Source organism: Ambystoma mexicanum, chromosome 9, assembly GCF_040938575.1.
Source record: "Ambystoma mexicanum isolate Mex_15411 chromosome 9, UKY_AmexF1_1, whole genome shotgun sequence".
NCBI classification, from domain to species: Eukaryota; Metazoa; Chordata; class Amphibia; order Caudata; family Ambystomatidae; genus Ambystoma; species Ambystoma mexicanum.
Window position 1 is genome coordinate 329,948,081 of NC_090931.1, and position 25,868 is coordinate 329,973,948.

Here is a 25,868-nt window from a genome sequence, read left to right on the forward strand (position 1 = left end):
AGCCCAAAGACAAAGTAGTTTTGCAGACTCGACTGAGTTTTCACCGAAAATAGTATCATCCTTCCATATCAATCAAGGGATTTCACCTGCAGTATTTTTACCAACCTGACATTCAGAGGATTATTGGGTATTCCATTGCCTGGACATTCAAACAGCACTCATATTTTACTTGGATAGGACAAAAGACTTAATGAAAAGAGGACTAGCTATTTAGGTGTGTAGTCGGGCACAAAGGATTTTTTAATTCTTCCTTTACACGGTGCATAGTAGCTTGCATTTCTGAATCATATCCTCTTCTCTGCCAAGCATCCCCTAAATGTATCCACGCTGAGACGGTTAGAGACAAAGCTGCTTTGATGGCTTTACAAAGACAGGTGCAGTGGGATGCTATTGCAAAAGCAGTCACATGGTCTTCCCACTCCGCGTTCCGCAGCATTATTGTATGGACATTAGTTTGTGGACTGTTGCTAGGTTTGGTCAGGCAATCCTTCGGAATCTATTTGCTTGACTTGGTTTCTTCCTCTCAAGGCGAAATATGCTTGGTAATCTCCCATAAGTATGAAGGAAAGAGGATGGGTTAGGAGTAAGTAAATGTTACTCATCATAGTGGCTACGGCACTCCTAGTCTGTAGACACCTTTCCTCAGTATGCCCACCCTCCACTCCCCCTAATAAGATGTAGTTAGATAGCCTGTTTAATTTGAGCGAAAAGATGTACTGCTCCCAAGTTGACCTTTTTGGAGAAAAAAGAGTTTTTGGCTATGCAAAATGTGCCAGCTGATTGGACGTACGCCCATAAGGATGGAGGAAAGGGTTTGGCTGCCTAGGAATAAGGTAGTCAATATGGTGTGTAATTTCTTATAACCTCTTCATTGTGGCTTCTGGGTCACTGCTGTGGAAGACACAGTGTGCAATGCATAGGGTTTTTAACTGGATGTTGCTTTGGCCTGTGGGCCAGTTCAATATCCACAGTGCCATACTTTCACTCTTCGGAGGAATCTTGCTGCTATGTTTGGTACTCTTGTAGAATTTAAGCAGGTATTCTGGGAGGACTAGCAAAGGTTGTTGGTGTAATCAAGTCTTGAGCATAGTAGGGCAATAGCTGACTAGGTTTTGTTTCTGTGAATGGTATAAGGAATGAAAGTGATTTTAGCTGAAAGAAACAGCTTCTTTGCAAAAGGAATCAATCCCAGTCATTGCTTCCACAGTTGGACCTCACTGAAACTGTCAGATGCAGCTGCACAAGAGTAGATGATGCAATAAAGGCAGAAAGCTCTGCCTGCAGCACAAAGTGCGAGATGAAATACTATGGGCCTCATCAGGAGTTGGCCGGAGCGGTATAAATGTGGTGGTAATGCTTTTACCGCTGCATTACCGCTCCGCTAAATCCTGAGTTTGGGGGAACCTCAGAGCATTCACCTCTAGCTCTGAGCTGGAAGTGAATGCGCCAACTTTCTCCCCATTTTGGTGCAATTACTGCAGCGCAATTACTGCAGTAATTGCGTCGAAAATGCCCCATGGAGTCCGATGGACTCAAATAAATGGGGACTTACCCCATCACCACAACTTGTGATCGGGCGCTAGAAGCAAAGACCAAGCTGCGGTAACGCTAATTGCGTTGGGTGGTATCCCAGAGGATTGACTGCTGGGAGACCAGCCAACTTTTAGCCCTCATCCTACAAATGTATACACCAGGTGGCCTCTAAATTGTTCAGATTTTCACCAATACTTCTCTGTCCATCAGGAACCTCAGGCGATCGTAGTGGACTGAAGCACATCAAACTGGAGCCTGAAGAGCTAGACATTATTCAGATTACTTTACCAGGTAAATGTGGAACAATTCTATTAACAATGCATATTTGCTCATTAGATAACATTGGTGTAAAAATGTTTGCCGGCGAGTTACACTCTGTCTCGATCTAGTGTAATGTGTTACATGTTTGTTGAACCTGGATTTACCTCTTTAAGTTGATTTTAATCTCTAGAATAGAAACTTTGATAATAAATCTGATTTGATCAGAAACCAGCAGCACTTTTTAATATCATTATTTTCTGACTTTTGGGTTACAAAAGGACATTATAGCCATGAGACCATTTGATGTAACACTTTTTAGTATAACACACAGCTTTGCCTCTGCTCCTTTTCAGCCTGTTTGTTTTTACCACCATTATTAGGATCCTTTCTCCTACTATGCCTTGACTTGTCTATTGCTTGGTGCTTCACTGCCGGGCCTAAATGCAGAGTGAAGCATTTCGGAGTGATCGTTAATGAAAGTCTTAATTTGCAAACACAAGTAAATCATGTTATGAACAGCTTTATTTCATCTATATAAATTGCTTAAATCATGTATTTTTCATGTATTTTTTTAATTCTCTCCTACCCTTCTTAATTCTAGTCTAACATGGTTAGTTTGATATACCAATTTAAATGCCTTGCTTACTGTGAACACAGACCTCAGCTCATGGAAATACAGTGGAAAGGAAATCCCAGAAATCCATGTCATCTTTCTTAATATGTCCACGTTGACTGCTGTATTACTCACATTTTCTTCTTGTATATATGAATACATTCTCGACAGACTCTGTCATTAAGTACCTACAGGAAAGTGCACTTTTGATGTCCAATGCCTCCCCTGCCTGGCTCTGAGGACTGCCAAGGAGGTGACTTAGTTGGTCCGGTGCCTCCTTGAATTATTGGATGAAGGGTTCGGGGAGGAATGGGGAGGATCTGATGGTCACAATCCCAACCCCAAACACTCATTTTTAACCAATGGACTGATGAGCCCTTTGGACCTAGACATGAAGCATTTTTGTAAGCCTGCCTTAACCCTATCACAGTACAGTCTGTTGTATGTGTTGGGATTGACTGAGGTTTTTTTATTATCTGGATTGCTAAACTTGTTGGATACTTTCATAGACCACAGTCCTCTAGAGACCCCTTATCTACAAACATCCTATGAAGATTAAAGGTACGAGGAAAACATTCATTTGGACTTAATACAAAAATGTTATTTTCAGAAGGAAAGCTGAACATACATGCCAACATTCCCATTTCCATTTGTGAGCTCTTAGTCCAGTCCTGTTTTTTCTTTGCATTTGGGAAATTGTAGTCCTTGATTTCCCTATTACAAATCCTGCAATACGTGTCTCAAGATTGTAAAGAAAAAATAACACTGGGCGAGCATCTCCTGAGTGATATAGGACATGTTGGAAAGTAGGGTTTAGAAACTAACATCATTTAAATAAAGACAAACAGACTCAAGCTCCAGGTATCCCAGAGTCAGACTATCCAACTCCTTGTTCATTAACATTGCTTTGACCAGATAGATCGTCAACAATTGCCAATGATGCCACTAAATTCATAAACAAAATACCTAAATACCTAAGTGTACCTGCAGTGAATGCATGCAGACTCTCTTCTTTGAAATGTTGACATACTTTAATATTTTCCAATGCAAATAGCAATATCAGCATTTTTGAAAGCGTACAGAATACAACCTAACTTGACTAATAGTCCTCATAATTATAACAAAGTCCAATAAATGTTAGTTATATACTTTCCGTTGTCTGTGAGGCAATTTAGAAGTTTACAAATGTTTAGATGTAGAAAAGTAGACAATAGTGAGACGGAAAAGGCCCAATCAGGTGTTTATCTTTTCAAAGGAATTATTGTCTGAAAAATTATCCCATGTATCCTTGCATTAAAAGATTGCTTGAGATCCCATCGTCGGTGTGGACAGGTTGTTGGGAGGACGTGTTTGGTGCTAATTCAGGGTGTGAACATTGTATAGAGTTTGAGTCTAGACAGATCCATTTTTAGTACTGGCTCACAGAGGTGTCAGTACCCACCTGGTGGTGAAATACAATGGTTGGCATGCACAGTAAAAGTGACTAACTCTTTTGTTCTGGCATTTGTGGAGAGATACATATTCGCCATATCTGTCTGCAAGAGCATCTGTCTCTAAAATAATTGGTTAATGGCAGATAGTATGCATCCACGGTTTTAATTAAACAGACTAGCCAAATTTGCCTTCACCACATGATTTTAGGCATCACAACACAGCCCTGACTGGGTTTGTCTTATTTATTTGTTTTGTATAGAAAATGGAGACTATTAGTAACCTGTTATTGTTTTGTTTTGTGAAAAAATGTAAACGCCGCTAGTGACATGTAATTAATGTTACTAGGATAATTTATATACTATTATAATATATGAAAGTTGTAATGTTAAACACATCTGAATTGAGGGACCAAGGGCCTCATTAGGACTCCGGCTCTAAACCATGGTGCTACTAGCACCATGGTCCATGCCGGAGTCCGCCATGGCGGAATGGGGAATTACCACCCCATTCCGAGGTTGGTGGGGCGGTAATTTCCCATGCCGCCATGGCCCTTCCCCATTCCCATTTTTGCCCCATAGGGCTCAATGGGAATGGGGAAGGCGCTAATTACGGTACCGCAAATTGCGGTACCGTAATTAGCACCAAGGTCCCTTTACGGGTCCCTACTTTAACGGCTGGTAAAACCAGCCGTTAAGGTCGGGTCCCGCAAAGGGACCTCGTAATTAGGCGCTAGGTGTTTAACGGCGCCGCAGCCTTTTATGGCGCCGTTAAACACTTGGCGCCTGGGTCATAATGAGGCCCCATGTCTGCTTATAGAAAAGCTAAACATGTTGGCTATGTCAATGCTTGTTATTCTTCGGGACAGAGGGAAACTGATTTTCTCTGCGGGGTATATGTTCTCCCAACGCTAATTGGGTATTTCGATTGGAAAAAGCAGGAGAGTTCACCTGACTGTAGTCATAGCACATTGCCAGAAACAAAGCCAGGAGGATGTAAAATTTGAATTCCAGTAGAATGCGTGGGTAGTTGGCCGAATGTAGATGAAATTGCCAGGTTTTGCACTTGTATCCTGATATAAGATTATTTTGTTTCTTTGACACAAGCCTCTCGCAGTTCATCTGAAGCGCACAAATCTGTGACCAATCATCTGATTTCCCAAGACAACAAGTATCTGCTGGAATCCCTTGCACGTAAGAATACAGAAATAAAGCGTGTAAGCCTCTTACATCAGGAGAGATGAGAACAATGAAAAGGAGCCTTCTTTATCTCTGTCACTTAAGAATTGATCTAGCAAATAAAGTGCAGCCCGTATGGAGCGTGTGGTTAAGGGTTAAAGTTTCAGCATCTGCTCATGGCTTATCATGGATGACAATATGTGATTTCTCCACTTAACCCTAATTCTTCTCCTCTGAACCTGACTCCCCCTGCGGCCCCTTACACCACCAACCTCACCCCCTGCCCTGCTCTCCCCACCCATCACAGTTCCTCTGCTAAGCCAACACTCTTTCTTGTAACCTTCTAGGTGCATCCCCTGTGCACAGCACTACATTGCTCGTCATCTAGGTTTTTGATTAATAAATCGCATACATACTGTCACACACAGACATAAGGATATTTTTTTTAAGATGACAAGGGTTTATTTATACAGCAAAAGGAGGTCATAATAATTCTCCAGTATCTGTGATGAAATGAATGAGTCTCCTACAAAGTTCTGGGCTCGTCCGGACTATGCTCCAGTGTGCAGTCATTTACCCTTGTATTTGGGTAGCAGGGTTTCAGGGCTAACAAACCTTCTCCCTCCTTGTCTGGGGTGCATGCGGTCCAAGGCTGTGCACATTTTAGCCTTTATAGCAGCCAGCAGGCCTTCCCCACCGGCCAAGGTAACGTTTGATCTTCTTTGAAAAGGCTTTGGTCTCCCAGAATTTGGAAATCAACCTCAAGGCATTTAGTCTCATAGGGTCCCTTCACTGCACTACAGTCCTGATGCCCTGCACACTCCTTTCTTGATTGTTCCTGTCATAGCCTTCCTGAACCTTGGTGAGCTGGTACCATCTTGTACTTCCTCCTTCCTCTTAAATCTACCCTGTGCCGACCTTATTCCACCAGAAACATCCTGTTCTTGATATCTATCGGGGTGGGTCATCGTTCTTCCTCAGGTTGACTGGGTTTATTTCCCCCTCTAGTTTCCTTCTGCCCTCCCCCCCAAGATTGCAAGGGATTTGATGCTGCAAGCCTATATCATCTTAAAATCCTGCTGGATCTTCTACAGTGCTGTTACTCTGAAGTCCCAAAGCTACCTGTCAGTGAAGACCAGGTGCGACAGAAAGGAACTCTCTGGAACCACTGGCCACTATACCCTCTTATCCCAAAAGGATGAGCCGCGTTGGCGAAAGGTGCAACACAACATGATAAATACACCTGGGTAGGAGTGCTATGGGAAACCACCCCTCTGAAATCATGCTGAGAAGATTTAAAGGAGCTGGAGTAGGATCACAAGCGAATAGAAACTATAGTATCCCCTTAAAAGGTAGGAATCCATACAAACACAATGTTGAATAGTCTTACCACTGTAATATGACACTCCTGAGTATCCGGAAGCGGTGTCTGCAAACAACATGAAAAATTACTGTTGCGAGAACACCGACTTGGTGCGGAGTCTGTCCTTAAATACAAGAAGCTGCCATGTAGTACTTGGAAGAAGAATGACGCGGATTGGAAAAAAGGAACTTGGCTACGTCATCATTCACTGCGTCACTTCCATCTTAAACATACTATCGGATATTGAGATCGGAGTTTTTTACTGACCGTGTCTGTGTGCAACAAGCCTCTATGCCCTGATATGTGCCTTGCGGTTATACTATGGATACTTAAAGGTAACTCTGGGGACCAACATGCATGTGTTCCTAACACTACCTCTCTGAGAAACTCAACCTCTCTGGAGGCCTACGAACAACTAGAAGTAAGGATATGTTCAGACTTGAACTCCGCTGGTGCAAGAAGGAAAGAACCAGAAGACAGGCCTTCTCTGTCTATGCCCCAAGACTCTGGAACCTCCTCCCTGTCAACATCAGACTTGGCAACTCGCTTCTACAGTTCAGGAAGAAGCTCAAGAACCTCCTCTTCAAGGAATAGCTCCTCCCTAACACCTAGGTCCAGACATCCTCCACTCCCCATCCAACCTGAAACTGGGTGATCTGATCCCCACTATTTCCCTCTCTGGTTGCTTGTAGATCTCTTGCTGACAAATTGCCCACCTTCCTGCCCCATTGTCATATTCCCACTCCCTTGTTTCTCTGCTTCCCATACCATGTTCTTCCCTCTATGATTGTAAAGCTCTCTGGTGCTTCTCAAAGCTAGGTGTGCACTCAATAAATGTCCTAATAATAATAATGATAATTGTCTCTCCTCCTCTGGGATGATGCTAATAATAATAATGATGATTTTCTTCCCCCCACAAGTAGCACAAGTCCATTTCCCATTATTTAAGCACAATTTTATGTCTAGAGGACATCTGCATAGTTATGACTCATAGAACAGTTTTTTCTGCCTGATTGCTGGAGAAAGAAATGTATTTCTCTGCTCCTGTGTGACTGAAAAGCTGAAAGGTTTTTTTCCTTAACGGGGAAGGATTTATTTCCTGAGTGTTCAGATCGGGCTAGGCAGTTGTAATGGCTCTCTAGGAGGATCAACCTTTTGATCAGGGGTATTTTATGATTCTTCTCTGTAGCTTTTTGGTCTGTGGTATCTGTGTAGCTGATGGGGGGTGAATGTGCTCCTATAACTGCCCCCTACCATAGTGCAGGAACCCAGCTGGGGTGGTTTGGAGATCCCCACATACCTTCTCCTTCTGTCTTCTCCTGGTGCAGCATCCACAAGCTCAGGGTATTCCCCAGCCCCTTGACCACCCTGCTGTTGGTTGCCAAGGACTTTGTCACACTACATGAGTAAGCTTAATGGCCTTATGTCGTCATAGGTTTCACAATAGAGCATGTACATTTAGAATATGATTCCTGTTACCCATTCTCCCTGTGTAAAGTCTATTAGTACCAATCAGGTTCCAATCCCACGATCCAAGCTCGCGTTCCGAGCAATCTGACAGCTGCTGCTTACCCCGCCCTATCCTCTACCCCTCACTCTCCCTTCCCTTCTCTTTCAATTTCTCATCCATCCCTACTTACTTGGCGCTTTCAGCAGCGGCAATGGCGCAGCCGCCGCTGCTGCCTCTCCATCTTCCTGCTGTCAGCCATGAAAATGGAAGAGGGCCTCCACTTGGAGCCCGTCTTCCAACTCCATGGCGGCCATCTTGCATCAGTTTTTGTATGAATGAACGGGACACCGCAAGGCATCCCGTTCATTCATACAAAAGACATGGCTATCAGCACACCGGGTTACTGGATTGGCAACTCGGGGTGCTAATAGCAATAATCACCCATTCCACTGGCTGTAACAGGTGCTAATGGCAGCGTTGCAACCCTCTTTTAACTCAGGCTCCGGGCGTTAGCACTAGTTCCAGCCCGTGGAACGGGTGATTATTGCCTAATTCTTTACTGAGCATCTTTGAAAAAATAAAATAGGATTTCAGATAATGGCGAAATTAATACAAGTCCACAGAATAATTGGTGCGAAAATTCTATTGTGTGCATTTACATAATTACTTGTTAGATGCCAAATTGCATTCACTTAATGCTCTTTGTTAGTGTCTACTAGCCCTAAAGATAAGCACAGCAGTAGCCACTTTTAAACCGTAAAAACAGACAAATACTCCCAACAAAAACTATGGAATAAAAATACTCCCAACAGAAAATAGGAAAAAAGGGACACAGAGGAACCTTCTCATGTTTCCACCCACACACTACATGGATATGTTGACATCAGTGGTAGCAGAGGAACAGTATTAACACAAAAAGAAAGGGCAGCACTAATCTTCAATTAATGGTCTAGCAGAGAAGCAGAAGAACTACACTGCACTGTGGTATGGGTATTTCTAACCCTAGTTAGCGCTGGTGCTCTGCCTATCTAACAGGAGGTGTAAGAGGCCCCAAAAAAGAAGTGTCCCCAAAGAAATCCCTTTCATATGTTCCAAACAATAAGACTAGGTGAGGGGCCACAGCAAAGAATTTCATGTTAACCGGTGTCTGTATATGCCTTACTTAATTCATTCATCAGAACAAAGCATTTTTAATCGGGTATATAGTAGGACATTCACTGCATTCTTTTCTGTAGATCCCCTGGTCTCATTTGATATCAGACCAGGTGCCTGAAACAGATATTGAAAAGTATCACACTCTCCTTTCTCAGACTTCTTCCTCTGAGGTTATTAAGAAGTATTAATTTAAAAAAATATTTGTTTGACAACATTTTTCTTTGATGTATAATACATAACCTTATCTTAATATTTTAGGTGGCTGAAGTTAGGGCCATCCCATTCATAGTGACATGCTATAACTATCTATTAATTGTGTCATGTTGTTAAAATCCATTATCATGTGCCTAGATGTCTCACAATTAACATAACAGATCCTAATAACACTTAATCAAATTATTTAAGCCGTGAATGCACTGCTATAAAAAAGGAGGCAGGTGATCCACAGAAAAGGATGCCAGGAAAGCCCTACTATTTAGTCGATTAGCCATGTTTTGTCCTGATGAACGCATTAAATAATATAACTCTTAAATCCCATATCTTTCCCTCCATATGTATAGGCGTTCTCAGTGAGCGGGGACAGTATAGGAGTCTTAGCAGAGCACCGCATGCTTCGCTTTAAGAATTTGAAGGCGCAGAATGTGTCAACAATCCCACAATAAATTTACTCAGGCCTTTTCTCCACGTCATAGAGGTCAGATGGCTGACAAAGTTTTCTTTCATTTTTGGTTTGCTGCTTCCCTGTTGTATATTTAATTCATTTTTTCATTTGACTCTGCTCATCCCTGCTCTTACTTGTGTAAGCCAGGTAAAGCAGGGTTGACTGTGTGCACCGGGTTTCTAAGGTTCTTCTCAGTGGCAGTCCCTCAAGTATTTAAACCTACCTCGCTACTGGGACACCTGCATGCTCTGTGACACATTTTCACAGTAGTCACTGAAGCACGACTTGCACATTGGGAGATCTTCATATCGACTCACCAAGATCACCTCAGAAGCTTTGTGGCCTCTTAGAGGGTAGGTAACTCCTTCTTATCTTCAACACCCCAACCAGTAGATTCCTTCTCAGGGATAGACCAGATTGTCATGGACAGCTGTAGGCCTGTCGCCGCTAGCCACGGCTCCACCTGGGTTTCCTCCAAAGCCTCTGAGGAGGCTTTTACTGGTGATTATACAGAGGGCCCTTCGCAATCTGCCATCAGACTTTGGTCTGAGGGGATTCCAGCCTTTGTGAGATCTTGTACCAGAAGCATTGTTGCTAGGGTTATTCTCCTCGTACTGAGATTCATCCTGAGGCCCATCTAACTCCACATACCAGGTCTTCACCCCTGATGGTTTTTAAGCACCTGTTCTAGCGACTGGTTCTGCACACCAACATCCCCAGAGTGCTTCATGACTCCAAACACTACTCTGTAGCTGCGGACCGCGATGGTGCACTGTTCTTTCACTCTGACTGTGTTGGGCTCTGTCATTGGGAGATGCTTTTGCAGTGGCTTGTAGCATGGAGGACTTTGACAGGCTTTTACTAATGGCACGCCAAGGTTCTCTGGGGCTCTGTCCTTTTTCCTCTTGTGTGGAGTGGTCCCCTGATGTCAGGGACTATTTGGCTACACCTCTTACCTTGCTACCCAGTACTTGGGCGTCCAGAAGCACCACGGCCCTCGTGACCATTCATCAAGGGTGGATTCTTTTTTTTAGAGGCTCCAAGACTACATGCGTTTCGTTCCGGTGATGCAATATTTTGAGGGAGGTGCTGTTACCAGATCCTCAACAGCCTAAATCATGTTTGATGGGTGTTCCTCCGCCCCGTCCCCACAAGCCAGCACCTGATCTCTTCACCTCCTCTGGCAGACCTTATGGCGCAGCTTCCACCAGTGCCATCTCTGGCACCTATGCCCAAGGATCCCCTTCTTCCACCACTTTGGCCTGGTCCTCCTGGGAACAACCCACAGGAGGAACGGACTAAACTACAGACGGCACAGCAAAGGTCCCTATGTCAGAAAAGGCCTTCAATGTGAGGGTACAGGGTCTGTTGGATTATGTGGGAATTCAAGCCCACAGAAGTCCTCAGTCAAATCGGGTAACCTATCCTCGCTATTGTTGTTGAAGCCTACGGATAAGTGAGGCATTCATCTTCAGCCTAATGTGGTAGGGGTGATGGGGGAAACTGTGGAAGAAACCTGCTTTGGTTGCCCTTATGGCAAGGAAGGTGAATATTAGTTACTGTTTCTCCTACCTAAAGAAAGCTTTGCTTTATTGATCAACCTCCAGCCCACTTTACCATAACCCTTTTTGGCAAAAGTCAGGCTTCTTCCTTTACGTCCATGGGCCATTAGGGCTTGAAGACCATCTCTTTGATGCAGTGGGTAAGAAGTTCTATCAGAATGTGGCGCTGAGTGTTAGTAAGGCAAATGCTGAGGAAGTAATGGCAGCTACCAACTTAGAATCCTGGAATGAATTGGGACATTATGATGCCCTTCTCCCTCCTGAGTACGAGGCAGGTTTCTTTTCTTGCTTAGCTGAGGTATGGCAGGTGGCTGAAGACCTAATGAAAACCTCACACTACCATGGGACACAGCTGCTAGTGTCCTGGCTATGAGAGTGGCCTTTATATACAGGCCTCTTGAGGGCCAACAAATTTTAAACTGGCGTTGTGCAACTCATCTTGGACTTACCATTCAATGGTGATGAACTCGTCAGTTTGGATACAAATGAAGAGTTGAATAAAAAGAAAATGAAAACCCAGACAGCAAAGTTGCGTCTCTCACACTCTCTCACGAAAGTGCCAGCAAAGTCAGGTGCCACAGGTGAACAGAGTCAGTCCTTTGGACATTTTAGAGGGTTTCACAATCGGCGGAAACTAGCAGAAACATCTAAAGCGTCCATCGTAAGATGCAGCCACGCCCCTCCTATAGGGTTTCTTCTTCCAGCCCTCCCCTGCATCAGGGCCCAAGTGGTCCAAAAGATGTGAGAATCCAGATCCACGGCACACCAGTTGAGGGAAGAATAGGTTATAATTTTAAAAGCTGCAAAGAGATAACCAACAACAGCTGGGTTCTGTCAGTAGTGGGTAGATGCTTCAGTCTTCTCCTTCCTCCTTTTCCGCCCATCCCCTCTCTCAGCAAGGCCCAGAGCCCCTTCTTCATGAGCTCCAGATTTTTGGATGATGGAAGCAATCGAGCGAGTCACAGTTTCAGACAGGGACTTCTATTTGAGGTTTGTTGCTTTTATGAAAAAGAAGACAGTGGGCCTGAAAAGTTCTGGACCTCTCCTCCTTCAGTCATCTCTAACCTCAAGAAAAGCTCAAGATGACAACTCAAATGGACCTCTTTACAGCTGAGAGTGACCTCCTTTCGGGTGAATGGCATTCGCCTATATCCGTATTGGTACAATTGGCTGGTGAAAGAAGCATCTCCAGCTCAGGCGGCATTCAACCTAACCCTCATATTCAACCTTGGTTTCTCTATTGTGACGAGGCCAGTAACCTGGCCTTGTCAAAAGAGTACGGGAACCCCTCTTTGCTGAGGGCTTGGTGGCATACCAGGGAGAAATCCAGAACCTGTTGTACCCCTGAGTCGGAAGGTGGCAGCTGAGAAGCCCATAATTCCTGACCCTGCCCCGCTTTGTGCCAGCATGCTTTTGTGCAAACAACTGTTATGTCCAGCCTTGTTTTCAATGTCAGATACTTGGTAGTGTCTTTCTATTACTTTCAGAGCTCTGACATCAGAATCAGAAGCCAAGAAAACCCATCAAACAGAAGAAACCAAAGTGAGATCAGCAGCATTACCTGACCCCTGCCGTGATAGGCCATAGAGAGAGAGCAATCGATGGGAAGGGAATGAGTAACACTGCTACAAACACACACCAGAGTCAACAGTGCTTAACGACGGGGTTAGAGGGAAGCTGCTTCCATGCCACTTCCATAAGTGTCCATGCAGAGGACATTGCATAGCTGTGGAACAAATAAGGCAAGCCCAAACAACAATGCAGAGGCTCCCTAGACCACCAGGGACCTACTGTACTCCTAGTTTGAAGTCCCCTTTCTGCCATACGCCCACCACTAAAGCTCCTAAAATTGTAGTTAGTCCTCCTGGCCCATTCAGCCGATAAATGGACTGAGGAAATGGAGAGTGGGGTGCTGGTGAGGGCGTTGCTGCATTACATGCATGCAGCTGACCTCTGTGTGTAAATTCTTAAATTTGAAATGCACATTGAAATGCACATGCTAAGGCTGTGATCATGTCCCTGCTTGATGGTAACTCCCATGAGAATAGAGAAAACGGAACTTCAGACTAGGAGTATAGTATTCACTGAGTAACTTTTCGTAAATGCAGAAACCGGTTGATATTCTGTCTAGATTATTGTTATTTGCTATGACTCCTCACCTAGAATCAGAGTTTTAAAAGGTTTTCTTTTAAATACTCAGCTAACAGCCTGTAATTAATGCATTTAACACCAGGCAGTAGACACTCTAATGGATACACTCTTTCCACAGATTGCCCATCTTTTGAAATGTCCTTCTGATCAAGTCAGCTAAGGAACATTTTCAGTAATTACTGTGTAGCACTGTGCAGCTCAAAGGCCTGATTGTCACGTCTCCATGGCATCATCAAAATCCTCAAAATGTCCCCCCTAAATCAAGGTTAATGGCCTCTAGGGAGTGTCACCAATTGATGACGGTTACTGATCCATGCTCCTTATGTCTTTTTTGTCTTAGAAAAGACCATGATACTGAGGAGTGTGGTTTGCATCAGACAATTTCACCCATACTATCTACTTCAGTCCTATTTCTGAGTGCTAGAGATTTGTCTGATCCAACATAACTGTGCCAGCACTGTTTGACATGTTTTGATATAGCCATGAAATTGAACAGGCATGACGATGGTTCCTGTATAGTGGCAGAGCGATTATCTCTGGTTATTCTAAAATGTCCTTCATAGGTCCCATTTCAAGATTGGGCCAAACGGTGGTGGATTAAAATGCTTGAGTCAATGCTTTTGCTCCACTGGGTCAATGTCTACATACTTGTTAGTTCTCTCTTTGAGTTCTCCCTCTCTTGATAATACATTCAGAAGAATTTTCATTTTCATTTTCGTGGGCCACGTCCTAATAAAAGTATCAATTTCTACACCATAGAGCTTACTCATGTTCCCCTTGTGCTCTTGAACTATGCAGTATCCTGCATGTAAGAAGAAGCACTGTTCCACCAATTGTATTCACTAACCAATGAGGATTCAATACTAGTTCATACGGCTGACTGTTAACGTCCCATTACTACAGAACTCAAGCTACAAAATATGTGAACACCTATCTGTATCTATTACCATGAATGAATGTTCGTTTTCCCATCCTTCATTAGGGAAAAAATGGATCTATCAGCCGAACCCAGACTGAAATACAGACTAAATATAATTGTGTTACTATGATCCATGCAAACTCATCACAGATTGCAGATTGTTGCCAGTTCCTGTATTCTTGCCTGCAGATATAGACTTGGAAGGGAGCTGAAATAATCGTGGCCATCAATGATCTATCTGGAGATTTTGTACTTACCTATCTATATTGGTTGTTTTAAGCACTTTATGATCAGGCATCCTTTTACCCATCTGTGATTAGGACGTGTAGTGTCTCCAGAGTTTGATTTGTAGATAGTCAGTTTTTGTTAGATTGGCTGTTTGGTTTTAATAGCAGGCATAGTAGGAGTCATGAGAGCGTTGAGTCTAGCCTGTACATGTGTTCCCTTTTACAGGATCATCTAAAAGACACATTGAGGATTCAAGATTTGAAGAGAAACGGATTGACGGTAAGATATAGGGATAAAACTGGTTGAAACATCTGTACCTTCCATGCAGTCTTCTGGCATTAGAAGTTATACCCTTCTGTTCATGTTGCAGTTTTTATTGTGAATTTTAGTGATCATGAACGGTGCTGGAAAGAAACATTGGCTTTCGGTGCCTCCAATACCATTTACTTTATTGTATACACATAATGTTCAAATTCGAATAAGTTTGCAAATCCACAGGCCAGGGAACATGCTTCAAGCCATGCTTTGCCAGCAAGCATTAATCATCTAATCTCAAGAGACCTCAATGAAGTAAGAGCGTGGCTTGAACTCGAAGTCCTTGGGTTATCAGAAGAGACTGTCAGTGTAAAAAAGACAATCCGTGTCAAATTTTGCTGATGTTGATGTTGGAAAATTGACCGCAAAGAACCCAAAAGATGTCACCAAATGAATTTAATTTTGTCCCCTATTTGGTAGTGACCTCCAGTCATATTTGGCTCGAGTTGATCTGAAATCAGTTATCTAAAGGTCTAATAATGTTATTATTTGCCCTTGCTGTCAGGTTACAGTCTTTTTGATTGAATAAAAGAGATTGTAACAAAAAACTAAAGGCCTACTGAGGACTATAAACTAAATGCATGCACTGTTTTTCACACAACAAATATGTCTCAAATTCACACTAGAGTTTGTTCTTCATTCATGAGCATTACAGTGCCTAGGTGTACTGCACTGGCACATGGAGCATGATATGATATGATTGTTTATTTATTTATAACGCACTTAATACCCAGAGATTTCTAAGCGCAGACCCGGGGATCAAACCTGTGTTGCTCAGTTTCGTCTTGCTTCCAAGGCGAGCATGTGACCCCTGAGCTATTCTCCTCCCATAGTAATTTGTAGCTGTCCACAGAGGATGCCAGGCAAATTGGCATTGGGTTTTGAGCGCTGAAATGCAGGATACCCCTCAGCAAAGGTTGCTGAAGATTAGTTAATAGTTTGTCCAGTCATTAAGTTAATATAGTACTTTTTATACTTAAATATAAATTGGATCATTGTTTTAATATTTCAGAGGGAATTGGTGACATTACAAGGCAGTTAAGAAAAAATGTAGAAGCTCTCTTCAACTCCAAATATGGTAAGTGAAATGTATGCAGATCAAACGTGAAAGTACTTTCACCATAGAATGTGGGAAACAACTTTAAACGTGGGAGTGAGCCTAAGCCTTGCCAGTTGGTGCTTCAGTTATAGGCTTTAGTATGACCACATGTAAAAGTACTGATTTGATCGATTCTTTCTTTAGCCATTGAGTTTGTCACTGAATTTTTAAACAGCTAATAGCTTTGCCCATGTATTAGATCTCAGAGCACCTTTTAATATAACAGTCTAATTCATTTTTGGGCCTGCGGGAGGTATTCACACATAGGAGATTGTGTACATCAGAAAAAAACAGGAGACCAATAGCTTTGAATGTGAAGAGAAAATGGCACTTCCAGTTTAGGGCACCCAGCACTACTTGATTCCCATGATGCATTGTACTAGCAGTTGGAGTAGGGCCCAGTGAGAAAGATATAGGAACACATTCTATGCGTTCTTTCAAGTGCATTTTTTACTTTTAGAGCAAAAGCGTTTTTGCAACAATTGACATCCCTTGATTGCATCCACCTAGCAAGGGTGTTTTTTCAGTGATGATAGATATATTTAGCTGTTTTTCCACACACCTTCAACACCTTCAGCCTAGGTTTGTTACTTTTTAATAAATGTGCCTCTTGTGGAGGCAAAAAAACAAAGCAAGATGACCGGTTGCCTCCTTGATAGTTAGGCTATTGAAGATTGCCATATTGGTCAAAAAAGGTATTAACAAAGGCTCAAGAAGAAAACATGGATGAGGCTGAGGCAGTTTGAGAGGACAAGACCTTGGTCTGAGGCTGCAATTGATGGTTGATCCACCTTATAGAAGCGCAAAATAGAGGTCTCTGGTTCAGCCACCTCCAAGAGTTCTCATTTTGACACCCGAGGGGTCCCTCAGAACCTCACTGGACCCATCAACACCAACAGGAGGAGAGATTGATGTTGAGAAAACCATAAATGCAACCTGCTCACCATCCGTCAGCTAAGGCCATGAAATTGAGTGCCCCACTGTTGACAGTATCGGCACTATCTACAATGTCAAGAGGTTCACCATAAGTTTTCTTGACAGATATAGCTAAGACATTGAAGCCTTCCATCCCAACGTGGAGACCCAAAATTCACTGCCTAACTCTGAGAAACATCACAAGCCGCCCCACAAGCCCTCTCACAAGCCCAAAAAGTCAGAGCTCTTTCTCCCAAAAGAGTGGTTTCACCACCAAGAAAGTCATTGATGCCTATGGACACCGATACTTTCCAGAACTGGCTTGACCACTCAACTAAATCAGTGAATTCTGTTACAAGGAAGACTTTGTCCACAGATGACATCATGATCTTCGAAGAAGTTCAAAAAAGGGTGGCCTTGACACTGAATGTACCAGTTTCAACCCCAAGAGCTGAGACTTCAGTCCCCTTTAAAGCCCTGCAACCCAAAGAACCCACAAGGCATTTGATTCCTCTGGTAGCAGGGCTATTATAAACCACAATGGAGATATTAACTGTACTTAAGCAGGTCATAGGCAAGCAAAGTTGGGAAAAGAAATGTTGTGACCTAGATTTGGACCCTCTATTTCTTTGCATCTTCTTCCCAGTCATCTTGATCATCTATACCATGGGATAAGGAAAGCAGGAGGATGGACACTCAGGAAAAAAATAGTCTGATCTGTTGCCATTACCATCATCAGTGTAGCAAGCTCAGTGGCCTTATTAGAGAGATACAGTATAAACCTATGGAACTTAGTGGAGATAATGCAAATTGCTACCTACAGATAAACCAGAAGATCTGCTGAAAATTGTTAAAGAAGGGACCAGCTTAACACACAAGTTATCAGCACACCAAAGGATGTCAAAGAAATGTTTGCAAACAATTATTGCCGTGGCTTCATGATTAGTGATCTTCTTGGAACAGATGTATGGGTCTAACAGTATATTCCCAACAAAAAATGCTTTACTCCCATTTCCAGGCTCATCATCACTTGGCGTCCCACTGTTGACGTAGTCAGCATTATGAAAATGGATTTAAAGACCCTTAAATCTGTTATCCTTTGTTAAGGTGTTTTTTGTAGAACCCATTGATGAGGGTTTTACAACAACTAGCTTTAACGTCAGGTACAGCACCCAACCAAAAAGAAAGCCGAATCTCTCTTGAAATGGATCGTGAGACAGAGCAGTCAAGCTTAATTCCAGCAAGCAAGTATAGGTTGTCACACAGATACCATTAGTCCATACACTTATCCGCAGAAAATACAACACACTGGCATACTGAAAAATATACACATTTATTATGTTACACATATATATGCCTGTTAGATGCATAACTACTTTAGTAAAGACAAAACACACAGTAAAAATACCAAATGTATCAGTAAATGTCAATTAAGACTATCCATACATACCACTATATTAAAATGTACGTTCACTATCCAAGGACTGGAACATAACATAGTGACAAGGTTGGTTGGAGGGAGACAGACATTTAAACATATGGTTAAAATACCTAGTCCCTGTACAAAAGCAGTACACAGTCATAAAAAACACCACACACTCATGAATATATTGTAAATCTACTGTCTAGTGACAGGTACACACCAAATAGCAACAAGGGTTGGGTAGAGAATGAAACCTGACATTAAGAGATAGTTACAATATTCATTCAGGATCCCGTCGGCCCAGATGAATAAAGTCACAGGGCCTCATTACGAGTATGGAGGCAGCCATGCCCTTAGTAAGGGCATGGCTGCTTCCATACCGGGTTCCAGGACCGAGTTCCTTCAATGAGGAATTACCGGGTCATTCCAACCTTGGAGGACCCGGTAATTCCTCATTGAAAAAACCCATCACCATTCCCATTTGAGCCCCCATAGGGCTCAATGGGAATGGGGAGGGTGCTAATAATGGGCCCGTTAATAACGGGCCCGTTATTATCTCCCTGGTCCCCTTGGACCCGCTAAGGACGCCTGGTTTTACAAGGCGTCCTTACCGGGTCCCGCAAGGGGACCTTGTAATAGGGCATCCCGTAATGAACGGTGCCGGTCCCATACCGGCACCCTTCATTACGGGAGCGCCAGGGTCGTAATGAGGCCCACAGTATTTATAGACCTCTGGGACATAGGGCCTCATTACGACCCAGGCGGAAAACCATGGTGCGAATAGCACCATGGTCCATGCCTGTAACTTACTGACTCCGCCATGGAGAAAGGGGGAATTACCACCCCATTACAAGGTTGGCGGGGTGGTAATTCCCCCTTCCTCCATGGCCCTTCCCCGTTCCCATTTTTGCCCCATAGGGCTCAATGGGAATGGGGAAGGCGCTAAGTACGGTACCGCAAATTGCGGTACCGTACTTAGCACCAAGGTCCCTTTGCGGGTCCCTACTTTAACGGCTGGTGTAGACCAGCCGTTAAGGTCGGGTCCCGCAAAGGGACCTCGTAATCAGGGGCTAATGGGTTAACGGCGCCGCAGCCTTTTACGGCGCTGTTAACCCATTAGCGCCAGGGTCGTAATGAGGCCCATAGTATTTAAAAAATACAAATGCATATATCGGTCAGTGAAAGTTCAAGAGGAGGTAAAACAATCCTAAAACACAGTGAGAGGCCACCAAAACATAAGATACATTTTATCAAGAATTACGAATACAGTCTACTATAGGGAAAAATAGTGTCACCAAAAATAGTTACAGCGTAACTGTTTGCTGTAGTGGGTAGAATGACCTTAGACATAGATTAGGTAGGTGCTAAAATTCTAGTCTTTGCACTACATTGAAATTGAATGCCAGTCATTATAGGTGCTGTCCAGTTGAAATGCGGTATGTCAGGCCAGTCCCTTTGCAAGATCAGTGGTAGCACAATTATCAACATAACAGGCTTGTGCCTTTAGAAGGCAGGAAGAGGGATACACAACCAGTGTTAGGCCTGTGACTCGTGGAGCCCATTGTGGTAACGTTTTGTCAGATACCATATTGGGATTGTGTTACAACACAATCATGAGGAAAGGGTGTGGTTTGACAAGAGACAGGGGTCCTGATAAGTCTATTGGGAGCTTTTCAGCTGGTGCCTTTGGAGGGCAGGTGGGGCTGGGTTGGAGGAAGTCTGTGGGTAGAGGTTCAGGGGCAATGGGTGCAATGTCTGAATTAGGTATTATATTTGGGTCAAGCTAGGTGGCGATTTTGATTACTGGTTCTCTGACGGTTCTAGCAGGACAGCTGGACAGGCCAGAAACCCAAGGACAGAAGCCACAATGAGAATGGACTCACAGGACACAACAGGCGAAGAGTTGCAGCAAATAAACTCTACTCAGATGTCATTAGAATGGGTTTGTGGCGGCAGCAGTGGACATGCTCCAGGGAAGCCACTCTTCATGCAGGAGAGCACCTAATACAGACAACAATGTTCCTGGGCCGCAAGTAGAGGTTCCTGCAGGCTGCACCTCGGGATGGGGACCATTGCAGCAAAGAGGCCTGGTCGATTTATGGTAGGGCTGTGCCGTATAGCATATTTAGTATTTGGCCGAATACCGAATAGTTTGTTAACTATTCGGCCGAAACCGAATATGAAGCCGAATAGTTGTTTTATTTAATAAATCATGCTCCAAACTTGAAAAAGAAACACTTATTTTAAAAAGGCATCATTTTAAATGCATTCTATGCTTTTATTTCTCTTCATTGTAATCAATGCAGCATCTTTATTTAAAGTATAGCAGCCAGAAAAAAAGCAGATTTAACCAAAATGAAGGGACCAAATTTACAGAATGCTGTTGCATATTCGAAACCAGTGCCAGTCAAAGTAGGAGGCTTCACAAATGCAAAAGGACTAGGTTGAACAAAATGGATATTGCAATTTGCAACCCGCTGTCACACACTGGCCCACTTTGATTACCCAACATAAATTCCTCTGTAAGGCCTGTTAGGTGGGGGCATATTACTATGCCTGACATAACCAAGCCTTGCTAGTCTCTACTACCTATTGTGAATTCTTAATGTTTCCCAATGGCCATGGCCCATAGAAACAAATGCTGCTCACTTTTCACTTATCCTAGCCAATACACAAACATATGCACCTTAGCATTCCTGATAAAATATTAGATAATGTTAAACTCAGGACTCAAGTACTTAAAAAAAGAAAAGGGGGGACTATGACTTGGGAAGTGGCATAACAGGAACTGAATGAATCCTAAGTGAAATATGCACATTGGGCCTCATTACGAGTTTGGAGGTAGCCATGCTGTCATTACCGGCATGGCTACCTCCAAACTCGGGTCCGGGTCCCGCAAAAGGGGACTTACTGGGCCATTCCAACCTTGGAGGGCCCGGTAATTCCCTTTTGTGGGACCCGGACCTGGTACATCCCCATTCCCATTTGAGCCCCTATAGGGCTCAATGGGAATGGGGAGGATGCTAACAACAGACCCGTTAATGACAGGTCCGTTGTTAGCATCCTGTACTGCTAGCGGGTCCCGCTCTGCACGTCTGGTCTGGCCTGGCATCCAGAGCGGGACCCGCTGCAGACCTCGTAATGTGGCGGCCCGGAATGAAAGGTGCCGGTCCCTTACCAACACCGTTCATTCTGTGGCCACCACACTCCTAATGAGGCCCATTGTCTTTTCCAACTGAAGAAAGTGCACATTGCATATATACATTCACCAGAAGAAAAGACTTTCCTGTATTGTTGCTGGCTAAGTATAAAAGGTGAGCACTTTTATGTCTAATAATCTGTAACAAAACATGCCCTAAAAAGCATATTACAATATAAGATACTTGACAGCTGTGTGATAGCAATTTTTTTAAAAACATTTTTTTTACCTGGACTTGTAAAGCGCACGGTCGCCCAAGGGCATCATGGCACTGGTGAGGAAGCTACCGAGCAGGAAGAACAGTATTAGCCAAAAAACTAAAATAGAGTTGTTTTCAGGGCTTTCCTGAAAGCCAAATGGTTAGAGGTAGACTTGAGTAGCAGTGGGAGGGTGTTCCACAGCCTGGCCGCAGCAATGGAAAAGGCTCTGCCACCGAGTCTTTCCCGGTTGTACCTAGGGACCACCAAGAGGTTGGTGGTCGAGGAGCGAAGATTGCGTTCCGGGATATATCGGACAAATTTGGTTTGAAGAAACTCAGCTCCTAGGCCCTGGATTGCCCGGTGGACAATACACAGTGACTTGAACTTAACTCGCTGAGCCACTGGAAGCCAGTGAAGTTGGCGAAGCACTGGCGAGATATGTGCTCCATAGGGAGAGCCTGTGGCCAGTCTAGCTGCCAGATTCTGCATGTGTCGGAGACGCTGGAGAAGGCCCTTCGGCTGAGCGAGGTACAGGGAGTTGCAATAGTCCAACCGTGAGAGGACTAATGCAACCACCACAGGAGGGCGCATAGCTTCTGAGATCATAGGGAGGACCCCCTTAAGTACCCTAATCTGGTGATGGGCGGATTGGCAGACCGCTGAAACTTGATTTGACATGGACAGGGAGGTGGAAAGAATGACCCCTAAATTCTTTACTTTGTCCACTGGACAGGGCAGGGGGCCCAATGAAGTAGGCCAAAAAGCGGGGGTCCATAGTGATGGGCTGGGAGGACAACCCACCAACATCACCTCTGTTTTATCGCCATTGAGCTTGAGCCAATTTTGGTCCATCCAGACACCGACTGCTTTTAAACAGTCATGAAGACAAGCTGAGACCTCGGTATGATCCTGATCCAAACGGATCAGGATTTGAGTGTCATCCGCGTAGGAACAGCAATTGAGTCCATACGAACGGATAAGGCAGACAAGCGCCCAGATATAAATATTGAATAAGATAGGGGAAAGAGACGATCCCTGGGGGACACCACAGGTGAGGACACAAGGCGAAGAGAGGAAAGGGGGCATAGTAAGGGTCCGAGTGCGGTCTGCAAGAAAAGAGGTAAACCAAGCCAGGACTGAGCCAGAGATCCCGATTTGTGCTAAACGTGAGAGGAGGATAGGATGGTCCACCGTATCAAATGCGGCGGACAGATCCAGCAGAATCAAAGCTCCAACTCCACCTGCGTCAGCAAGTCTGGACATATCGTCTTGCACTGAGACAAGCACACTCTCCGTCCCTCTTCCTGGCCTAAAGCCTGCCTGGGCAGGATTAAAGATCTTAGAGGATTCCAGAAAGGAGGACAGAAGGGGCGTGATCAGAGATTCCAAGAGTTTAGACAAGAACGGAAGCAGGGATATGGGGCAAAAATTAGAAGGGATAGTAGGATCAAGTGACGGCTTCTTAAGCAGGGGAATGACCCTAGCAGATTTGAGTTCCGGCGGAACCAATCCAGACTGGAAAGAGTTATTTATAGCCGCTGTGATGTCGGACAGAATGTCTGGGGCAATTGTCTTCATAATACTTGCCGTAATAGCATCCTCTGGGGAGGAGGATTTAATTTTGAGGATCGCTGCTAGAACCTCTGCCTCAGTGAACAGAGGAAAGGTAGACCAGCTAGCAGGGGGGTCAGTGAGGGTGAGTGGCACAGAGCTGGTAGTGCCGGAGGATTGCATAGCGGGAGATTTAGCGATGTTAGATCGAATCACATCGATTTTCGTGATAAAAAAAGATGCCAGGTCATTACATAGCTTTTGCGATGGTTTAACCGTAGAAGTAAGGGGCTCAGAGGAAGCGAGTGACTGGACAATAGAGAATAGTGTTTTAGGTTTACATAGAGCACTTTCAATTTTTTGAGCAAAAAAAGTGGCTTTGGCCAGTTTGACATTGGCTAAGTAGGTAGAAAGACTAAGCTTGTACAGGTCTTTAAGTAAAGGGTCATAACTAATCCGCCATTTGCGTTCAGCTTGTCTGAGTAGCAGGCGGGCGCTTTTAAGCTGATCAGTAAACCAGGGCTGAGAGAGTAATCTCCGACTCTGGGTAAGTTTAGGTGGAGCAAAAACATTGGCGGCGGACAGCAGCGACATTGAGAGCGTAGATGGAGATACAGGTCCCAATTTGTCTGGTCTTGTGGCTAAGTGTCTGGTCTAATTCTATTCAGTTTTGCAAACTGAAGTCTATATTAACCTTTCTGAGTTTTTGTTGCATTGTATTCAAATGAGAATGACAAAGTATTTGGTAACAGCCGAATAGCAAGAAACTATTCGGCCGCAGCGAATAGCTTTTTTTCAGCCGGATTTCTGCCAAATACTTACTCAAAGCCAAAGTTTGGTACACCCCTAATTTATGGTCAGCCCACAGGTGGATCTTGAGGCTCTTCATAAGTTTACTAATGGCACGACTGATTGATCTCACCAGTCCAGGGAAGAAGTCACCATCAAGGGTCTTCCCTGTTTGCATGAGTGGCAGTGGAGTTCCACGTGGGCTTGGGCAATGCTGGTTCACTTCAGCAGCAGGCCTCTGGGTCGTCAGTGCAGTCTTTGCATTCTTGGCTCCAGTGGCCGACCTCCAGAATGCCCCCGAGATCCTCCTATCCAAAATCCTGGCTGGGATTTTCCCTAGCCCACCAATGGAAAGGATTTGCACCATTCAAACAGGTCAAGGCTGTCCTCTCATTGACAGACACTTAACGCACATCTGCTCAGCTACGGACTTCCCCTGGAAGAAAAGTGTATTGGGACCAGACTGTTCCAAGCCAAATTTTTATCAGTTCAGTAACACAAAGCACTTGGCTGAGAGCCCTGAGCTGGCCAGTTACAGTACATGCCCTTGTATGCTAGCTTACATTCTGATAGGGCTGGAAGACAGCCAAAAAGCAAGATATGCGTGTTACAAAAACGAAAACACATGAAGCACAAACAGACGAAACAGTCTTGCCACACTGGCAACCTTTGGTACTGACCAGTGCCCCCAAAGTAAATGTGTTGAGCAGGTTAATGAAAACTAAAAAGGCTTTACTAATCTCAAATCAGCCAGGCTTTTAAATATGCTGAGGGACCAATTGACATCAATGATAGGGAAAGCTGCAAAAATAAACATTTCCCTAACAATGGTATTTCTCCTCTGTGGAATAGTGTTTTAGAATCACTAGACAAAGTAAAATGTCTCTCTGTAAAGTAGAAATGCTCAAGCATAATGTTCCCCAGATTTTTGGGACTAAGTCTTCCAGGCAAATAAATCCAATAACCAGCAGGCTTCCGACACTCTGGCCTCACAGTTCTCTGTATCTCTTCTTCCTGGTTGACAGTCCCGGGTTTAAGGGTTCTTGCACCCTGTTTCCCACAGTTAATACTTCCCTCGTAATGCAGAGCTTTCACTCCACCCAACCCCCTGGCTCCGGGTTCGAGCATGTTATGTGGCCTCTGTAAACAGGGCCTTGAGTGGTGGGCCTTCCAGCAGAGATCAGAGCCACAGAAAGCTGCCCTAAAGCTGGTTTAGGGTTCTTACTATGTCCCTCTCTGTCTCCCTCTCTCCCACAGTTCTACTACTGCCCCAGCTAAATGCACCAGTCTCTCTCTCGCTCTCTCTCTCTCCCTCTACCCCTTTCCCTCTCCCTCTCTCTCTCTCTATCCCTCTCTCTCTCCTCTCTCTCTCGCTCTCTCTCACACCCCTAACCGCAGCATCTCGCCTCTAGTCTCGCCCACACAAAACTATGCACTGTGTTGTCTATCTTCTTAGGTGTACCCTTTTTTAGTCTTAGCATCTGCCATCTCCTCTTTTCCAATATTCCACTTCATATCTCTATCATCTGTTCTCCTAGTCCTTTAATGGTATCTCACTTAACCTCTCTAGTTCCTTTTCATCTCCAGCATTGGATCTTTCATGGATTCACATGCTTTGAATATTCCCTGCCGATAGGCTGGGAATCCTCAGTAACATTTTTATCAAAGCTTATAATATAGCTTTTAAGCTCACTTTAGTAGCCTACCCATGTCCTTTTGGGTGCATTCTGCCTCAGCCAATGGGACGTCAAGTGACTAGCCCCACTCAGAAGGCCATCTTCAGATTATAACCGCACATCATGCTTAGGAGTCCTTGAGGCTTTTTCTCCTGCAGAAAAAAGCCCAGAAACCAGAAATATTTCATAAAACCCT

The 25,868-nt window shown here is 44.1% G+C and overlaps 1 protein-coding gene across 6 annotated transcripts in view; it reads left to right on the forward strand.

The window, feature by feature from the left end:
• The window catches only part of GTF2IRD1 (GTF2I repeat domain containing 1), a 1,038,761-nt gene that overhangs the window by 574,315 nt on the left and 438,578 nt on the right, over positions 1-25,868 (forward strand). For 4 of the 6 annotated variants that reach the window (XR_011274579.1, XM_069614744.1, XM_069614746.1 and 1 more), the window contains exons 13-16: positions 1,744-1,824; positions 4,945-5,031; positions 14,731-14,784; positions 15,833-15,898. Coding sequence is in view for 5 of the 6 variants with exons in the window: in XM_069614744.1 (XP_069470845.1) it covers positions 1,744-1,824; positions 4,945-5,031; positions 14,731-14,784; positions 15,833-15,898 (288 nt within the window). In the remaining variant the exon portion in view is untranslated. The remainder of the gene's footprint in view (positions 1-1,743; positions 1,825-4,944; positions 5,032-14,730; positions 14,785-15,832; positions 15,899-25,868) is intronic. The other 2 variants (XM_069614747.1, XM_069614748.1) reach the window with 1 other exon arrangement.